Raw genomic sequence first — 17234 nt, forward strand, 5'->3', positions numbered from 1 at the left:
GAGCTGCTGTGACTTCTTGCTGCCTTTCCTCTGTGTTGGAATAGGTTTAGCTTGTGCACTGAGGATCGCTTCCTTGAGAAGCAACCACTCTTCTTGAACTCCCATCTCCCTGGGGTCATGGTCCCTGAGGGCCTGACCGACTAGCCTCTTGAGCTTGTCAAAGTTGGCTTTTCTGAAGTCAAGGACTTCTGTGTTGCTGACTGACTTGCCAGCTTTACGGTGGATGGTGAAGGTGATCAGCTCGTGGTCGCTGTCACCCAACTTCCCATCGATCACTAGGTCGCCGATTAGGTCGATCCCCATAGCCAGTACCAGGTCAAGCAGCGCTTTGCCTCTCATTGGCCCATAGACTTCTTGAGTCAGGTAGAGGTCATCCACGCATGAGAGAAAGCTTTGTGCCCGCTCAGATTTAGCTGAGTGATCTTCCCACGAGATGTCCGGGTAATTGAAGTCCCCCATGACAACCAAGGTCCTGGAGCAAGCGGCCCATCACAAGCAGGCCCAGGGAGGTGATCCTTCCCCTCTATGCGGCATTGTTCAGGCCACAGCTGGAGTACTGTGTCCATTTCTGGGCACCGCACTTCAAGAGGGATGTGGCTAGCATTGAGAGGGTCCAGAGGAGGGCTACTCACATGGTCAAGGGGCAGTAGGGCAGGCCCTATCAGGAGAGGCTAAAGGGCCTGAACCTATTCAGCCTCCACAAGAGAAGGTTGAGAGGGGATCTTGTGGCTGTTTACAAACTCACCAGGGGGGATCAGTGGGAATTGGGGGAGGCTCTGTTCCCCCGGACACCACACGGGGTTACTAGGAATAATGGCCACAAATTGTTAGAGAGAAGGTTCAGGCTTGACATCAGGAGACATTACTTTACAGTTAGGGCTGCCAGGCTCTGGAATGGACTTTCAAGGGAGGTGGTGCTCTCTCCTGCCTTGGGGGTCTTTGAGAGAAGGCTGGATAGATATTTGGCTTCGGTGATATGACCACAGCACCCATTCCTGCCCGGCACAGGGGGTCAGACCTGATGACCTGTTTAGGTCCCTTCCAACCCTAACCACTAGGAAACTATGAAAATTGAAAGCTGTAAATGTTACAGAGGTATAGGTTGTAGCTGTGTTGGTCTAAGGACATAAGCAGACAAGGTTCTGATATATTTTATTAGACTAACTCACTTAGTTGGAAAAATTATTCTTAGCAAGCTTTTGGGTGAATCTGATATCTTTTATTACACCAACTCATCCAGAAAGAGCATACACCAACTGCAGATGCTTCCTCAGCCTGAGGGAGGGAATGTTACAGAGGTATAGGTTGTATAAATACCCACTTAATTGCTACCCATCACCTATGATTTTGTAAATCATTCCACATGTAACAACTTGTTCACTTAATTGCTGTCATGCATCTGTTGTATATAGTACCATCTCATTTGGAAAGGACATGGTGAAGTGCTACATTTACAGCTTGGCAGACACGGTTCTTTGGGTGAATCTGATATCTTCTATTACACCAACTCATCCAGAAAGAGCATACACCAACTGCAGATGCAGTTGGTATATTAAGTGGGTATTTATACCCAAAAGCTTGCTAAGAATAATTTTTCCAACTAAGTGAGTTAGTCTAATAAAATATATCAGAACCTTGTCTGCTTATGTCCTTAGACCAACACAGCTACAACCTATACCTCTGTAACATTCCCTCTGTCAGGCTGAGGAAGCATCTGCAGTTGGTGTATGCTCTTTCTGGATGAGTTGGTGTAATAAAAGATATCAGATTCACACAAAGAACCATGTCTTCCAAGCTGTAAATGTAGCACTTCACCATGTCCTTTCCAAATGAGATGGTACTATATACAACAGATGCATGACAGCAATTAAGTGAACAAGTTGTTACATGTGGAATGATTTACAGAATCATAGGTGATGGGTAGCAATTAAGTGAATGAGTTGTTGCATGTGAAATGATTTACAGAATCATAGGCAATAAGTAGGGGAAGCACGGGGGGGGGCATGTGGCCCCCTTAAGAGTGCTGGTGCCCCCAAATTTGGCTCCTCTGGTGGCGGAAGTGCTGGTACTTCTGTTGCCACCGTGCCACTGGTGCAGTCAGTGACCAGCCGCTGGGGACCCCCTCCCCCGGTTGTGCCCCACTGGTGGCCCCCCAGACTCAGGAGATACTAGTTGCCCATGTACAAAATAATGCTCCATCTGACCAGGATGCTACCATGGCTACTTTTCTTCCCTTATGAAGCTGGCAGCTCTGACTCCCTGAATTTAATGTTGCCCTAAGTTCCATTTAAGGGGAAATGCTGAAGGCAGCTTCTTGAATAGTATGTGAGCTGAATGAAGACAATGGGCCAGCTTCCCAGAAGTGCAAATAGCCATGCTGGCATAGGAGGTGCCACTTGTGCCACCTGTTCTCCATCTGTTTTTGCTGAGCATTGCTAAGATCCATCACAGTTTGAAGTCAGTGGAAGTTGCTGAAGGTTTCTTTCTAGCCAATCCTTCTGGTGCCAACATGGCTACTTCATTCACTTATTCTCCACTCTTTTCTTGAAATAATAAGATGATGAGCAGAAACCCTCACAAGATATTTTGACAATGGCCAATAGGTGCTCTCCTTCCTCTCTTTTTCCTACCGAAAGAGCGTCCTGGAAGACTAGTAGGCTCCTCCATGCTGTAGATGTAATTACTGTCCTCAGCCTGATGTCATTTACTACAGAGAAATGTAAGGTGCTCCACCTAGGAAGAAATAACCCACAGCACACTGACAGGCTTGGCAGTGCTACACTTGCCAGCACCACAACTGAATGACACCTGGGTCTCATGATTGACAACAAAATTAACATGAGTCACCAATGCGATGCCATAGCTGGCAGAGCTAATCAAACACTGGCATGCATCTACTGAGGCATCTCGATCAGAGATAAGGATGTCATCCTCCCACTCTACTTGGCCTTGCTAAGACTGCAGCTGGAGTACTGTGTCCAGTTCTAGGCACCGCACTTCAGGAAGGATGTGGAGAAGCTTGAGAGTCAAAAGGAGGGCCACATACTTGATTAGAGGCCTTGAGACCAAGTCATATGAGGAGAGGCTGAAAGATTGGCACTGTTCAGCCTGGAGAAGAGAAGACTCAGAGGGGACTTGGTGGCAGCCTATATCAGGGGCATACATCAGGGCCGGGGGGAGCATCTGTTCATCAAGGCCCCTGGGGGAGGACAAGAAATAATGGGCACAAACTGAAGATTGCTTCAGGCTAGACATAAAGAAAAACTTCTTTACAGGTCAAGTGCTGAGGGTTTGGAACAGGGTCCCTGCAAAGGTACAGTCATCCACCGTGGAGATCTTTAAAAAAGTGTCTCAATGCCCATTTTGCTGGAGTCATCTGATCCCAGCAGTCTTTCCTGCCCAAGTGCAGGGAGGCTGGACCCGATGATCTGTAAGGTCCTTTCAAGCCCCTAACAATTATGAAACTATGAAATAATGTGCCTGTACAAACACTTGAGGAAGGCAGTCCCAATCACATGGAATTACAGTCTACAAGCGATCCCTTTCAGTAGCACACAAGAGAATTCCAGCCTCAGCCTGACTTGGGCAAACCCAGCACTGCATCTCCTTCATTCATTTTTAGTAATATTGCTTCTGGATTTCAAACTGCAAAGAGCACAGCTGCTGCATTATGCTATATACTCTGACCAAAACAAGCCAAGTGATCATAAACTTTATGGTGTCTGTGCGATCCTTAGCTTCTCACACAAAATACAGCTAATAAAATCTTAGCATAGGCATGAAGCTTCCATTGGGCCTCAAGGTGTTATAGTCATGCTAGAACTGTAGTGCTCTGAAGTGCCCTAGTGGGTTTAAAGCAGGTTAAATGCCTTTTGCACCACTTTAATGGCATTACTGTTTGCACATTTGGCAGTGTAATGCACCTTAAATGACTTTGGGATGCAGCAGATGAGTTTGGGGTACTGCAAAGTGAAACACCTCTTTGGAGTTTTAGTTTCCTATCCTACAGTTGCGGAGGGAAGCACCAGTGCAGTTCAGTTCAGGAGCTGTTCAGGCAGACTGTGCAGGCAGCCCGGCAGCAGTCCAGGAAGGCAGGCTCCACAGAAGGAAAAAAAAAAAGCAGCAAGCCTGATCTCTCCCCTCCCCCCCGGGAGCCTGCCTGCCTGAGCTGTGCAGTGACCCAGTGCTTCTCTCCGCAGCTGTGGTGCCTCCTGGGACTGCCCAAGCTGGGTGCCGTGGGCAGGTGCTGCCTGGAGGGGGGATGGGACACTGCTGCCATGGAGGGAAGCACCAGCTCCCCCCTGCAGCTCAGGGACTGCTCTGCCCACCAGCAGCTCTGCCCTCCTTGCTGCTGGAGAGGCAGGTAAGAAACGGGCTTCAACACCGAAGAATTAATTTAGGAAGAATTAAACCCCTGTATTGTCTACAATTGCCTCTTGTCAGCAGAGGTGCAAGTACTCATGGAGTGTGTAGGCACACCATGCATGCAGCATTGCAGACTTTGTCTGTGACAGCAGCACAAATGTTCCAGAGTTTCTTGGCAAAGCGGGGTTCAACCTTCTCAAAAGCAAAAGCACAGCACCCATTCTCTAGGATTGTCAGTCACTGCACTGCAAAGCTTCCTTACTGAAGATGGCCCAACACATAGAGCAGGGGCAGTGGAGTGCTACAAGCTTCTTCAGGAGCAGTGACTCAAACAGTAGAAAATAACAGTCTAGTCATGTGTCTAACAAAGAACCTACTTCATTATTTTCCCTTTCCTTTAATTTGCATAAAAGAAATGAGTCTGGCTGATTTGCACATTCTTTAATAAAGTAGCAAGGGAGCTCCATGACTCAAAGATTTGTTGTGGCTAATTTTCAGGCAGTCAACTGGTAGAGCAATAGAAACCCAGCAGCAATCCATTAGTTTAAAACCACTGTTCTGTAATAAAATACAGCCTGCCAGAATAGGGCAAGACGTGTCAAATCTGCATAGCAGTGGCCCCAACTTTTGTTGGCCCATGGGCATTCAATAATGAGTAAACAACATGTTGTGGGCATTATGCTTTGCTCTCCTTGTCAGTCTCTCTTTTTTAGTTTTTAATTGCCTGTGGCTACAAGCAATATGACAGGGTCTTGTTGGCAGAATTATTGCCTGGAAATGACCACTCTCCTGGATCTACTTTGTGTATCAGAGAAGGGACAAAGGCTTCCATATGTGAATTGCCACAGCCCTTATGCAGCTATTCACTCTTTAATTAGGCTGGTCTCCTTGTTGAGGGGAATACATTCTGTTGGTAGTACAGGGTCTCCAAGGATTCAGCATCACAGCCCTTATGCTTTTTCCCTTGAAAGTGTGGGCCGCTCAGGAGAAGCTAGAGAATTCTTGACCTAGGTTACTTGTGAACTCTGCAATAGTAAGAAACCCCATACATAAAATAATGAATGCTTTTACTCAGATGATTAATCCTCATTTATGCCAAAAGGATTAGTTAGCAGTAAGAACTATTTGCCTAAGGATGAGTACAACACTGACAGCACCTGTTATCCAAAAGCAAGCCCCCTAATCATTAACTGTTACTCAAGCAGAACAACAACTTTAACAGATTTAGCTTCATAAGCATTGGTAGGGCACAAAGAATCACTAGCAGCAGCAGGCCTTGGCTTTGACCAGCCAGTTTGGCTCTAATTATTTGTTACAGCCAGAAAGGTGAATTTATGCAAATTGTGTGCATTTAATTTTCTCCTGGGAAGGAAGGATCTGTTGCAGCATCTCTCACTGACTTAAGAGCTGACTGCAGCAAGGCTGCTGCTGCAATTCCAAGTGGAAGCCCTCACCACTATGAAAACAGAACTGATCCTTCCATTTTAGGGGGTAAAGAGAGCGCAAAGAGGTGGAGGGAAGTGATAGCTTTTTGTTGGCTGAGGACAGTCACTGCTAGAAGCTGAAGAAAAGCCAGCAAAGGATAGAGTTTCCAGATTCCTTATCACATTAAAAACAAACACACACAGTATCTTCTGCTGGAGCAAACTGCTCTGACAGATCCTCATGAGAGGGTTAAAAAAATCCACATCTGTATTTAACACTCATTCTTCCAGTTTGTTTCTATGGGAGGATAGTGTTATTGTTGGGATTAGCACTATCCACTACCAAGCAAACAGGGGTTTACCGTCTTCCTTGGAAAGCTCACACAAACAGTTCAGGAGCAGCAAGGTGTCACCAAGGAACTTGGATGGGACAGTGTCAATCACGATCTTCCGGAGGTCATTTGGGCTGCTGTGGATCGGGCTGGAGTTCAGATCTGGACGCTGCTTTAGGATGCCATAAGTATTGATCAGGAATTCGCTGAATACAGGATGAACATTACAGTTGTAACCCATCTTCTCCAGGCGTGAGAGGAGGGACAAGTAGTGCTGGGTCATGGCCTGGTATTTCTTCTCATCCACAAAACCATCCAGGCTTTTCAGGGAGGCCTAGAAGGTTTGAGAACAAAGGAAGAGACCGTTACCTCCTTGCAGACAGACCTATTCATAAATGTTAAGAGGGAGGTTCCTCATTCCTTGTCTGTACCTAAAGCTGTTTGCTGGTCAGTGACTACAGAGCTGGAACCTGGCAGCTCTGGGGAGCTAAGTTTCCAGTACAGCTTTAGAAGGGATAGAACAGGGCCATACAGGAATTTAACTAGGAATTTATCCAGCAAAGGAAGTAGATTCAGGGACTGTGGAAGCCAATTGTGGCTACAAACCAGTTGGTAGAGCTCTGCAGGCCTCATCTGGTCAATTATATATTAATCTCTGGTCTCCCCCAAACAATAAAGGAATGACTACACAACCCATGAGGGATCTGCCTGCACATTCTGGGGCCAGGCCCTTTGCTGGTGTAAAAGGACTTAACTGCATTGAAATCAGACAGGATGCTGCAGGCTTTCAAATCTCAGGAGGGAGCAAGTGACTACATAGCACAAGCCCCACCATGCTAGCTGGGATGTCACCCTGAGGGTGACTGATATCCCAGCAATGATGGTATCTGGGAAGGATTGTGTGTCTCTGTTACCTGGTGTGATGAATATTATTTACTAACCAGAATAGGAATTTCTGTGTTGTTTACAGCTACATCCACATTGGACTGCAACCTCTTCCTCTACCTGAACACTTAGCCTACCCTATGGCTCACATCCTTTAGCCAGTAGGGCCACAGATCAGTAGGCCCAGTTTCCACATAAGATCATGGAAAGACACTTTCACATTCCTATAGCCTCTCCAGCACAAAAGCTAGGCAGGCTGTTCACTGAATGAAAATGCTGCAGGAGACTCTGCTTGATACAGAAGCTTTAAACACAACTGGAGGCTTATTAAACAGTGTGAATAGCTAAGCCTTGTGTTTTATTTATTTGCTGCTAAGCACATCCATCATGCTTATCGCCCCCACAGCCTGTGGCGCAGTGTCCCCCAGTCATTAATGAGGTAGCTTCACAACTGCTTAATGAGCTACAAAAGGATTACAGGAGACTCTTGCCCTTTGCGGGGGATATGTTCTAGAGATCCCCGCGAATGGGGAAATCCACGAATACTGTACTGTATCATCTGCGTTGAAAACTTGACCAGCTGTGGGGGATAATCCTGTGCTGCTTCATGGTCTGCTGGTGCCAATTCCCCCATCAATTTCATATTATGTAGGCTATGACTTTTTAAATTTCTTGAATCATCCCTTACTTGTGGAGCACAGTAACAAAGTGTCATCACACTGTGTGGGGAGAGAGTGTGGGCTGGTGCAGTGCACCGCAAATATTTGAAACTGCAAATCACAAATCCGTGAATAGCGAGGGTTTCCTGTATTACAGATGAGAAGTGGATTTCCAAAGACAGTAAGAACAAATTTTACCAAAGCTCGGGACATTGAAAACAGTGCTTTGGGAGTAGCAAGCCAATTGGATTCTCTATGCTGGTGTTTGACTTCACTCAAATTCTCCAGATTTTCAGGCTCTTGTTCTAATGCCCAAGATGTGACGCACACTCCCTCTCCCAGCAAATGCAATACAGCAAGGGTTTACCTGTTTGATTTTCTCAGGGATATTGGATACTGTATAACCGTAAAGTCTTGTTATTCCAGGAAACACATAGGCCAGGATACGTCTGTCTAGCTGGAAAGCGATTTCACCTACTATGCGGCCATTTTTCTTGGCATTCAGATCAATCTCTCTGTCTGTGGCCAATGAAGAGAGGGCTGGTAGTTAATAAGACAATAACTCATGGCACAAGGCTTGTACAGCTTTGCTATACTTTGATTCCATTCATAGTTTTACTGTTTGGTTTAGGCCAAATACTAGAAGAAAGAAAATGTATTCATGTATCTACTATACATATATGATTGTTATATGTATGCATATATATTTTATAAAAACATATAATAAAGTAATACCAAGCTCTTGCATAGTGCTCTTCATTCCTACATCTCAAAGCTTTTGACAAAGAAGGTCAATATCACTTGCCTTGTTTTACAGATGGAGAAACTGAGGCACAGTGAGAGATGTGGCTTGCCCAAGGTCACCTAGCAGAGCAGGGACAATGCTGGGCACACAACTCAGGTCTCCTGAACTTGAGTCTGCTGCTTCCACACTAGGTCACACTGCCACCCACAAATACATAACTGATCTCCTAATCTCATGCACTAATTGTTATTAATGGAGGCATAGATATACACCTCCGTCAATAAATTTATTTTGCAAACATATGTGGAAATGGATTTTTGGATGTAAATACTCATATGGAGAAGAGACATGTCATCTTAGTCATTACAGTGCTACCTCCTTGATGGGTTTGTGTCCAGTGGGGTAAAATGTATTTTAAAGTCATGTTGGGGAAGTCCAGGGATTCTCTGAAAAGTACATGTGGCCCTGTCTACACCAGAGCTTAAAATGTGATCATTAATATATTTTAAGTGACCACCTTTATGCTAGTGTGAGCAAGTGATAGGTAGTTAAAATGCTCCTGCTCTTCCATTCTTTAAAATGCCCCTGCTCTCACACAGCTTTAGAGCTGGCTTAGAGCATCCCTCATTCTAGTTATTAGCAGCAAAACAAATGTGAAATCACATTACCATTTAAGTAATAGGTGTTGGGTTTCCTTAGCTCATCTCCCACAGGGCTGTCGAAAAACCAGACTTTCTTTTTCCTGGGTATTTCTGCAGACTCCAAAGGTGTTTTCTCAGTTGTTATATCCCCTGTGCTGGTAAAAACGGGGTTTGGCTTTCTTTGGGGAAATTCTGAGGAAAACAGCTCTGATGTTTTGAAGTATCCTGGAAGCCCAGTTTGCGTCTGGGCTCTCTGCTTATCTGAAATGCTGAGGGGAGTCAAGGAAACAAACTCTCCTCGTGATGATGTCTGCTGCTCACCCAGGGAGTCTGATGTACTGATGATGTTCCCATGTTGCTGGTGAGCTACAACAAAGCAAAAGGAAATGTGGCATCAAGGTTAGACAAAGATTTGTTTAGGCTGAAAATAAAGAGACATAGGGGATCCCATGGCCCAGCCACGTGTGGAAAATCCCATGGCCCAGCAGCTGGTGTGCCTCTTCTCTAAGCCGTCTTCCAGGCTTCTGCTCAGCTCAGCTGGCTTCTCCCATCTCGGGCCATCCTGGGCCTATTCAGTTCCCTCACCAGTCCCCTGGTGCTGCTTCTCAGCTTCATGCATAGAGAGCGCCTTCAATTAGTGCAATCGGGGTCAGTCTCCAATGCCCTTCAGTCCTTTCCAGAGCTCCCAGCAGCGAGCTCCTTCCTTGAGCTTTGCCCAGGTCAAACCGCCTTTCGCCTGAGGTGCAGGGCTTATATTGCTACTAGCTCCTCCTCCTCCTGATCTGAGGACACCTCAGCAGGCCATTATTTAATTAGCTGTTATCTGTTCATTATCCAGGATTCTACAACTTTCTATCTCTACTGCCTAGCCCTACTCCCAGTACCAGGGCATGGCCCATGTTAGTCATCCCTAATTCTTTCCCTTTTTTCATATTTTGTGGCAGTAAGAAGGACTTTTCACTTTGGACCCATCCCTCTCTGAGGCAGGATTGGCCTCAGAGGCCCAGGATGTGGGATAGGGCAAGACCTAATTGGCATGAGGAGAGGAGACACTGACACACTTCTGTCACTGTGCACTTGGGCAGAGGATCACACAGAGAGGCCTTGCTTTTGATTCCATTAGGGTTTCCTTGGAATTAGGGGACATGCTGTGCCGGCACGGATTCATCTGCTGCAACCGCCAAGGGCAGCTTCACCTCAAAACAGGAGGAAAGAAGGGGCACACTGAAGTAAAGAAAGCCCTGGCTGCATTCGTACAATTTGGGAGATATGAGCCTAAATGGAAAGTGGTAGTGAAAAGCAACAGATTTTGGGCTTGCCATGAAGAGAGTGTCTCTCTGCCTGGCACACGTATACCTGCCCTCATGGCTTGATCCCGAGCAACTTCAGGAGAGTCCTTGAACACCATCTGAAGGCACCCAGATGTTGGGGTGGCCCCAAATTCAGGGCTCCAATAGAACAGTCAGGTCTTACCCATGCCATGTAAGCAACTAGGAATCTTATCTCCTCCAGGCAAAGTACCATCAGTGAATGAGACTCTCTTTATCTTTGAAAGGTCCAAAGAGTCTTGCAGCTGTTTCTCCATCCTAGTGGTCCAGGAAGTGCTGGCCACGGAGGTTGGTTTCCTGTCTTTGTGTGCTGTCTGAAACAGAGTGGGTTCATTGGAGATCCTCTTGAATGCAGCCTGTGCCTCAGTTCTGGCACTGGACCTAGAAAGTGCCTCATTTGTAATGTGGAGAGAGGAATAATTACAGTCCTCCAACATGGAAGGATGTAGACGACTTAGAGTCTCTTGTGTTTTGATTTCCCTTCCATAAGGCTGAGCTGCAAGAGAGAACAGAGAGCACACAGTGTCACCATGTAAAGGAGGCTGCTGATTACATTGATGATTATATTACGTTGACAATAGATATTTTTTCTTTGCTGTTAGAATGACCATGAATCTGCCATGCACTTGCCAGAGCTTAGAGAAGGGCAACATTTTCAAATGCATGGTCACAGTGACCCTTATTTAGGCTTTTGCCTGTGAAGTAGATAGCAGAAAGACACCTCCTTAGACAGGACTGGCCCACTCCATTTTTTTCAGGAAAGTTAAAAATGCTGTGTCTGTCCTGAGTTTCATCCAAGTTTGTGCCCTGAAGCTCTGGAGGTGTCATGGCCTGCTATTTATCCCTAGGTCCCTGTAGTGGGAAGAGACTGAGTCCACAGTTCATTTAAATTGTCAGTTTATATAGGTTTTTATAAATACACTCATCACCCTGAACAGCACCTTACTGAGGGATACCAGTTGTGCCCCTGGAAGAAAAAATGCTGCCAAAAGGTTGTGGAACTGAGGTCCATTCCATGATAGGGTAGACTGGGCTCTTTAACCCTGGTTGGCAGCCAATCTAAGGGTGGACACATCATAGATAGATAAATGGATGATCTCCTTTGCTCCAACACTTCCTGCAGCCATGCTGGTTCCAAGTGTACTGGCATTTACCTTTCTTTTGGACCAAACCAGCAAGGTTAAGAAAGCATGTGGGTAACCCCTGGTCTCCATATATACTGCCCAGGCTTTTGCATCCTAGAGAGGTAGGTTACTCCAGCTTTGCAGAAAAGCAGGTTGCATCACACATCACCCTGGTATCTGAACGGTTTCCAGCAATTCATTAAGCAATATGAATATCTTCTGTCACGTATTTGTTCTTACAGCAGTAGTCCACTTTCTGGTACCCAAGACTTTTCCCTTAGAAGGGCTCAGATGGAGTGTAGGACTCATTTTCATACTGTGTGCCTATGTTTAGAATTTGCTTGCCCCCTTACAATTCTTGTGCAGTAGTGCTGGAATCCTGTAGATTGATCTGGAATTCCAGTTTTATGTTAAGATATCTTTCACTGTGTCTTTATGTTCTTCTTTTTGCATTAAGGGATAGAGAACTGGCACCTGAATGCAACTGAACAACTTGCCATAGCAAGATGAAAGAGACTATCAGATAAAGCTTAGTGGCTTGTTAATAACTGACTGGCCTGCAGCACACAGAAAATCCCCAGAAAGGTGTTAGAATCTGCTGTGGGTCACTCTCCAGCAATGAAGAATGAGAACTAGAGAACAAGACTGAGTAGGAAAGTGCAGAAGCCTGGGAACCTGAAAGAACATTGACAAAAAAACCAAAGGGATATCAGAGAGGTGAAAGCAATGGAGGCAAGGTTTTGCATTTAGGTGTTTGGCATTTTTTCATAAACATGAATCCTTGTCTTTTGTCTATGAATGAAATCTGTGCAATTTTGTAGTCTATTTGCAAAAGCTTTGACTCACTTTTTTACTGTCCACAAGTGCCTGAAGAAAAGAGTAACTCAGAGGGTCCATAATTTCCCAAAGTTCCCCCTCAAAGCACACAGTTGCTCCTAGTATGACTTGGTAGATCTGGCATTAGTTTTCAGGTTTATGCAGTTGGATTGCAAAACAGAGTTTGTCCAATTTTTTTTTCCATTGGAAAATGTCTACTTGTCAGTCCTAAGGTTTTCTATCAGAACATGTATCCCAGTTTGAATGACAGTGGAATTTGTGGTGAAAACCAGAGAGAAGAAATACTGTTGTTCATCTCACAATAACCAACAGCAGTTAGTGCAGTTTCCCTGGGCTGTGGGAGACTAGTGTTCCAGTCTTTGATCTTCTTGGTTCACATCAGGTACTTGTACAACAAAGCTCCTGTGGTGTGGGGCTCCATAAATAAATAAATATTTATTAGGTAAGAGGGCAAAAAGTCTGATTCTTTAAGCTAGATATTATAACACTCAGGGGTGACGCGTAGGGGTGCATGTGGATGCACATGAACCCCGAGCATGGGGAAGCACCCCCTATAAAAAGGCACCACTGACACTGTCAGCGGTGCCTGCGGGTGGTCACCGACCCCTAGTCAGTGCTCGCCACCCTGCCATCCCTGCTGCCAACAATGCCAGCGGCATCTCTGGGAGCTCCCTGCTCACCACCACCATGCTCCCGCCGCCACCAGTGCAGCCATGCTTCCCCAGCTGCCAAGGGCATGTGCCATTCATGATAACACTTGCCTGAGGTTTAGAAAGCCAACATCAAAGTCCCTGATCCAATGAATACTGAATTATTTATACAAAGTGGACTAAGAGAGATTAAGGCTCTTCAGTTCTAGAATACCCTATTTCCTGATAGGACTGTTCAATTCTAGAATACCCTATTGCCTGATAGGACACTCAAATGGGATATTGGAGGCTCAGTTCTTCACCTGAGTCAGGCAGATCTGAACTTCAGTCCCCCGTATTCCAAGTGCCCTAACTGCTGGATTATCAAAGTGGGTGAAGGTCAAGAGACTTCAGATCCAACCTAAATGAAGAACAGGAAAATGTTTAAAACCACAGAATTGTTTCCTACTGAGCTGTAGTCATGCTTCAGGAAGGAAAGGCTAGACAGATTACCTGTACCTGAGGAGTGGACCTAGAATACCAGGCACCCTGTACCATTGCCAGACCCAGCCAACCTAAAATAATGTGCAATTCAGTGATTAGCTCCACATGCAATAATCGTTGAACATCCATGAGTGGAAGTTCAGCAAGCACTTTAATTTGTTCCTGGGTTGTTAATTAAAGAATTAATGGGATCAGTATCTCACAGACTTTCTCCTTACCTCCTTGGCCTGGAGCACAGGCAGCAGGACACATGCTATTGGGATGGGAAGTGGCAATTTGCTCTTGATTGCTGTTCTCATAGTGTTGACCCAATAATGAACGCAATTCATAGTTCTCCCTGAGCAGCCTAACTTGATTTTTCAGGTATGTGTTTTCCTTCTGGAGCCTCTTCATCCACTCATTATCCTCAGTTGTCATCCTCCCCAGTGAAGGAAAATCATTTGTAGCAAACAGCCTCGGCTAGGCAGGAGTCACTTTGAAAGGCCCACAAGAAATCTTAGAATGTTCCTACACCATTATGATGTCACTCGCTCTTAAAGGAGCACCAAGCAGCAAGCACCTGACAACCTGCCTCATCCAATCCATCTCCTGCTTCGGGAACACTCTGTGGAAGACTGGAAACCTGCTAATGTACAGACACATGAACCTCCCAGTCTAGGACTGTGTCAGAATGGGACTGAGTGAGCTATAGATGTCCTACAAGAAGACAATAGATTATGATGGGAAGAAGATAGTGGAGGACACAGGGAAGAGAGAAGACTGATGTAAACCGTTAAAAAATCAGATCGCTGGAAAGAACAGTGATGGCAACAATGATGAGGGAAGGATTGGTGAAATGGCAGAGGGGTGGGGAGGAAGGGGGATGGGAAGGGAAGAGGCACCGAGGCAGTTCTTTTCTGCATGATTGTGGTGGGTAAAGGAGATGGTGATGAACATATAGCATGTGGATGCAGTTTTGTAATGGGGATGATGATGCTTTACTGCAAATGTGTATTATGGACTGTCAAGTGAACCAGATTGGTCACGAGACAGAACTGTAAAGGCATAGGTGTGTGTGTATGTATGTGTGTATATTTGTATAGAAATATATATTTTTGCAAAAAAAATGTAATTTTAGCCTTACCCAGTTTCCTACTCAATGTATTTTCCCAAGGAATTTGTACAATCTGATAGTCTAGTTTGGGTTGAGCGTTTAGGAAATAACTTACAGTGCTGTGTGATTCAACAGAGCTCTTCAGTCATAGGTTTTTAGTGCATCTTAGTTAAGAAAGACATTTAGGGCACCAATACATGTGCTTCAGGGTGGGGGAGGGGGATGTTTTAATTTGAATGTCTCTTGAGAGCCACTCTAAATGCCCACAGCATCTCATGTATTCAGTGTCCCGCATTTCAAAATGGTGGTTGGTGGAGTTGCTTTAACTAAAGTTTGTTTGACAAGCTTCAGTTAAAGTGCCCCTGCTGCCATTTTGAAATGTGGTGATGCTGAATACATGAGACACTGCAGCATGCTGGAGAGCTCTGATTAAATCGAGCCCAATTAATTGAATCTGCTCCGACATGTTCTAATCAGAAAGTGTCGAAGCATGTGTGGAAGTGCCTGAAGTGTGGAGCAAGGCCTGCACTCATGCTGAGAGAAATGTAAGGTCCTCACCTGTCTAGTGCTGAGGTGGTGGGTGGAAGGATACCACCTCCCCTTGCTATGTAGACATAGCTGAGGAGCCTGATTTTGTTATGCCTCTGTGCTACCTGTAGGTGACACCAATAATTGCTGCTCCTTCACTTGCAAACTTTCCAGTTCCTTGTCCTGAGATTCCCCAAGGATCCAGAAACAATCCTATCCCTCAGGACCCACAGGGATCCCTCACACCCACAGCAACAGTACTGCCCTATCTTTTCAAGATGTTGATGGGGTAAGTTTACTGATCCATCATTCCCATTAATGGTTATCTCTGCTTCACCAATGAGCACACTCAATGGATGGGAGAAGGGATGGGATTTTGTAGCAGAACTACAGGGAGAATTAAAAACATCACACATTCATAACCCACATTCAAGTGAAATGTTCACACAGATCTGATTTGCAGAAGCTTTATAGCCCCCGTGGGGAGATTACTGTCCTGTTACATATTCAAATACCAGCACAAGGTGCAATGAGAACCCCTCCCCATTCTTGGAAATCAGAATGGCACAAGCAGAAAAACTCAGGTAGCGCCCAGGTGTGACTGTCCTCCATGCAATTTTTGTATGGCCCCTGATGTTTCCCTCAGAGAATACAAAACAACTCAAAGATTCCTCTCACTGTCTCCCAACAGGAACAAAAGGAACCACCTTGGAGAACAGCAGTAACACAGGAAATCCTGTCTTCAGAAGGTGTTCCTGTGATAAAGCACCCCTGTTTTTGCAGATTTCTTGAATGGACTGGGAACCTGTGCAGTTTGAATCTATTCACTAGTGAAGACAATCCCTCACACTGCACATACATTTTTTTTAAAGCCTGTCCTTGGCTAGTAGTAGAAATGCCTGATTTTCTTGTTAAGTCAAAGTTTCTCAGTTTTGAACTAATTAAGAGACCTACATTTTTATGAGTAGGACATTCATTTGGGGGTTATTTGGTCACACTAAAAATGTGTCTGTATGTCTGAGAGAGAGAGTGTGTGTATGGCATGTGTGTAACTGGGTGATAAGAAAACAAAAGGATGATGGGTGGAAACAATAAGACTGGAGCAACCCTGTGTTAAAGAACTCCTCATTTTCTGTATGTGGCATTCAAATGGCCCTCTGCAAAAAGGAATTCCTCCCATCTCCAAAATACAGTCAGAATTGAAGCCAATGTTACAGTTCTACCATGTCCCTCAGAGATGTCAGGTAGAGCTCACAGGCCATGTCCTCTTCCTGGTGAACCCTAATAAGCCTCTGTAAGTGCTTGAGTTGGTCTGACAGTGAGGTGTAACCTGCATCTGTGGCCATGGGTATATTCCTGCGTCTACTGGCCTGTCCAAAAAAAACAAAAAACAAAAAACACAAGAAGTCTGTCATGCTCTAAACTGTGAATGGTCAGGATGAGGTCTGTGCAATACCTGACAAATACAGCCATGAGTAATACCGGCTGACACGGCAATACCAAAAGAGCTCAACCCACATCTGAATTTTAAACAAATTTCTGATTCTTCTCTTTTGTGCCCCTCCACTGGTTTTGGAACCTTTACAATCAAGTCAAGTTCTATTTTAAATGATTTTCTTTCCTTTGATGCTGAGCAAAAGATGCACGTGAACAAGAAAGAAGCCTGTTCAAGAAGAGTGAAAGTGATTTCAAACAAAGAGGATCAAATATGCCTAGTAAATTCATTAAAAAAGAGGATAAAGCCAGTCTCTGATCTTTCAGGACGTTTACAAACGTGCTCTGGGAGGCAGGGGGCGAGAGGGCGCTTCAATTAGCACAGCTCTGAGAACCAAGCTAATTAAAAGCACTTGGACCATCATGTGTATCAGCATCCATGCACTGAAAAATAGCAGTGTGGCACTTTGAATTAAAGCTTGTCGAATGAGCTTTAGTCTAAAGCACCCTGCCACCATTTTTCAGTGCAGGGACGCTGATGCACATGATGCTGGAGTGTAATAATTACTACGCTCCAGCAGCCATGATTAAATGAGTCTTCTCCAATGTACTGTAATTACAGCATGTTGGAGCAGCCTCCCTGCATGAGTATAGGAGCCCTCAGTGACTATCACCGTGGGCAATATTTGTATCAAGAGCAGTTACA

General features: G+C 45.2%; 2 protein-coding genes across 2 annotated transcripts; both read right to left on the reverse strand.

Moving 5' to 3' along the window:
- Nucleotides 1-6128: 6128 nt before the first annotated feature.
- On the reverse strand, nt 6129-8425 carry LOC149867247 (speriolin-like protein). The gene is made up of 3 exons (XM_090041697.1): nt 8401-8425; nt 8033-8184; nt 6129-6455 (listed from the first exon to the last, which is right to left on the reverse strand). The coding sequence occupies exons 1-3, from the start codon at nt 8423-8425 to the stop codon at nt 6129-6131; spliced, it is 504 nt and encodes a 167-aa protein (XP_089897823.1).
- A 621-nt stretch (nt 8426-9046) lies between these two features.
- Nucleotides 9047-13890, reverse strand: LOC149867248 (speriolin-like protein). The gene is made up of 3 exons (XM_090041698.1): nt 13692-13890; nt 10525-10875; nt 9047-9417 (listed from the first exon to the last, which is right to left on the reverse strand). Exons 1-3 carry the CDS (start codon nt 13888-13890, stop codon nt 9047-9049), a joined length of 921 nt encoding a protein of 306 aa, XP_089897824.1.
- Nucleotides 13891-17234: the final 3344 nt, after the last annotated feature.

The sequence above is a fragment of the Crocodylus siamensis genome, chromosome 4 (assembly GCF_052110815.1).
Source record: "Crocodylus siamensis isolate JL-2025a chromosome 4, ASM5211081v1, whole genome shotgun sequence".
Classification (NCBI taxonomy): Eukaryota; Metazoa; Chordata; order Crocodylia; family Crocodylidae; genus Crocodylus; species Crocodylus siamensis.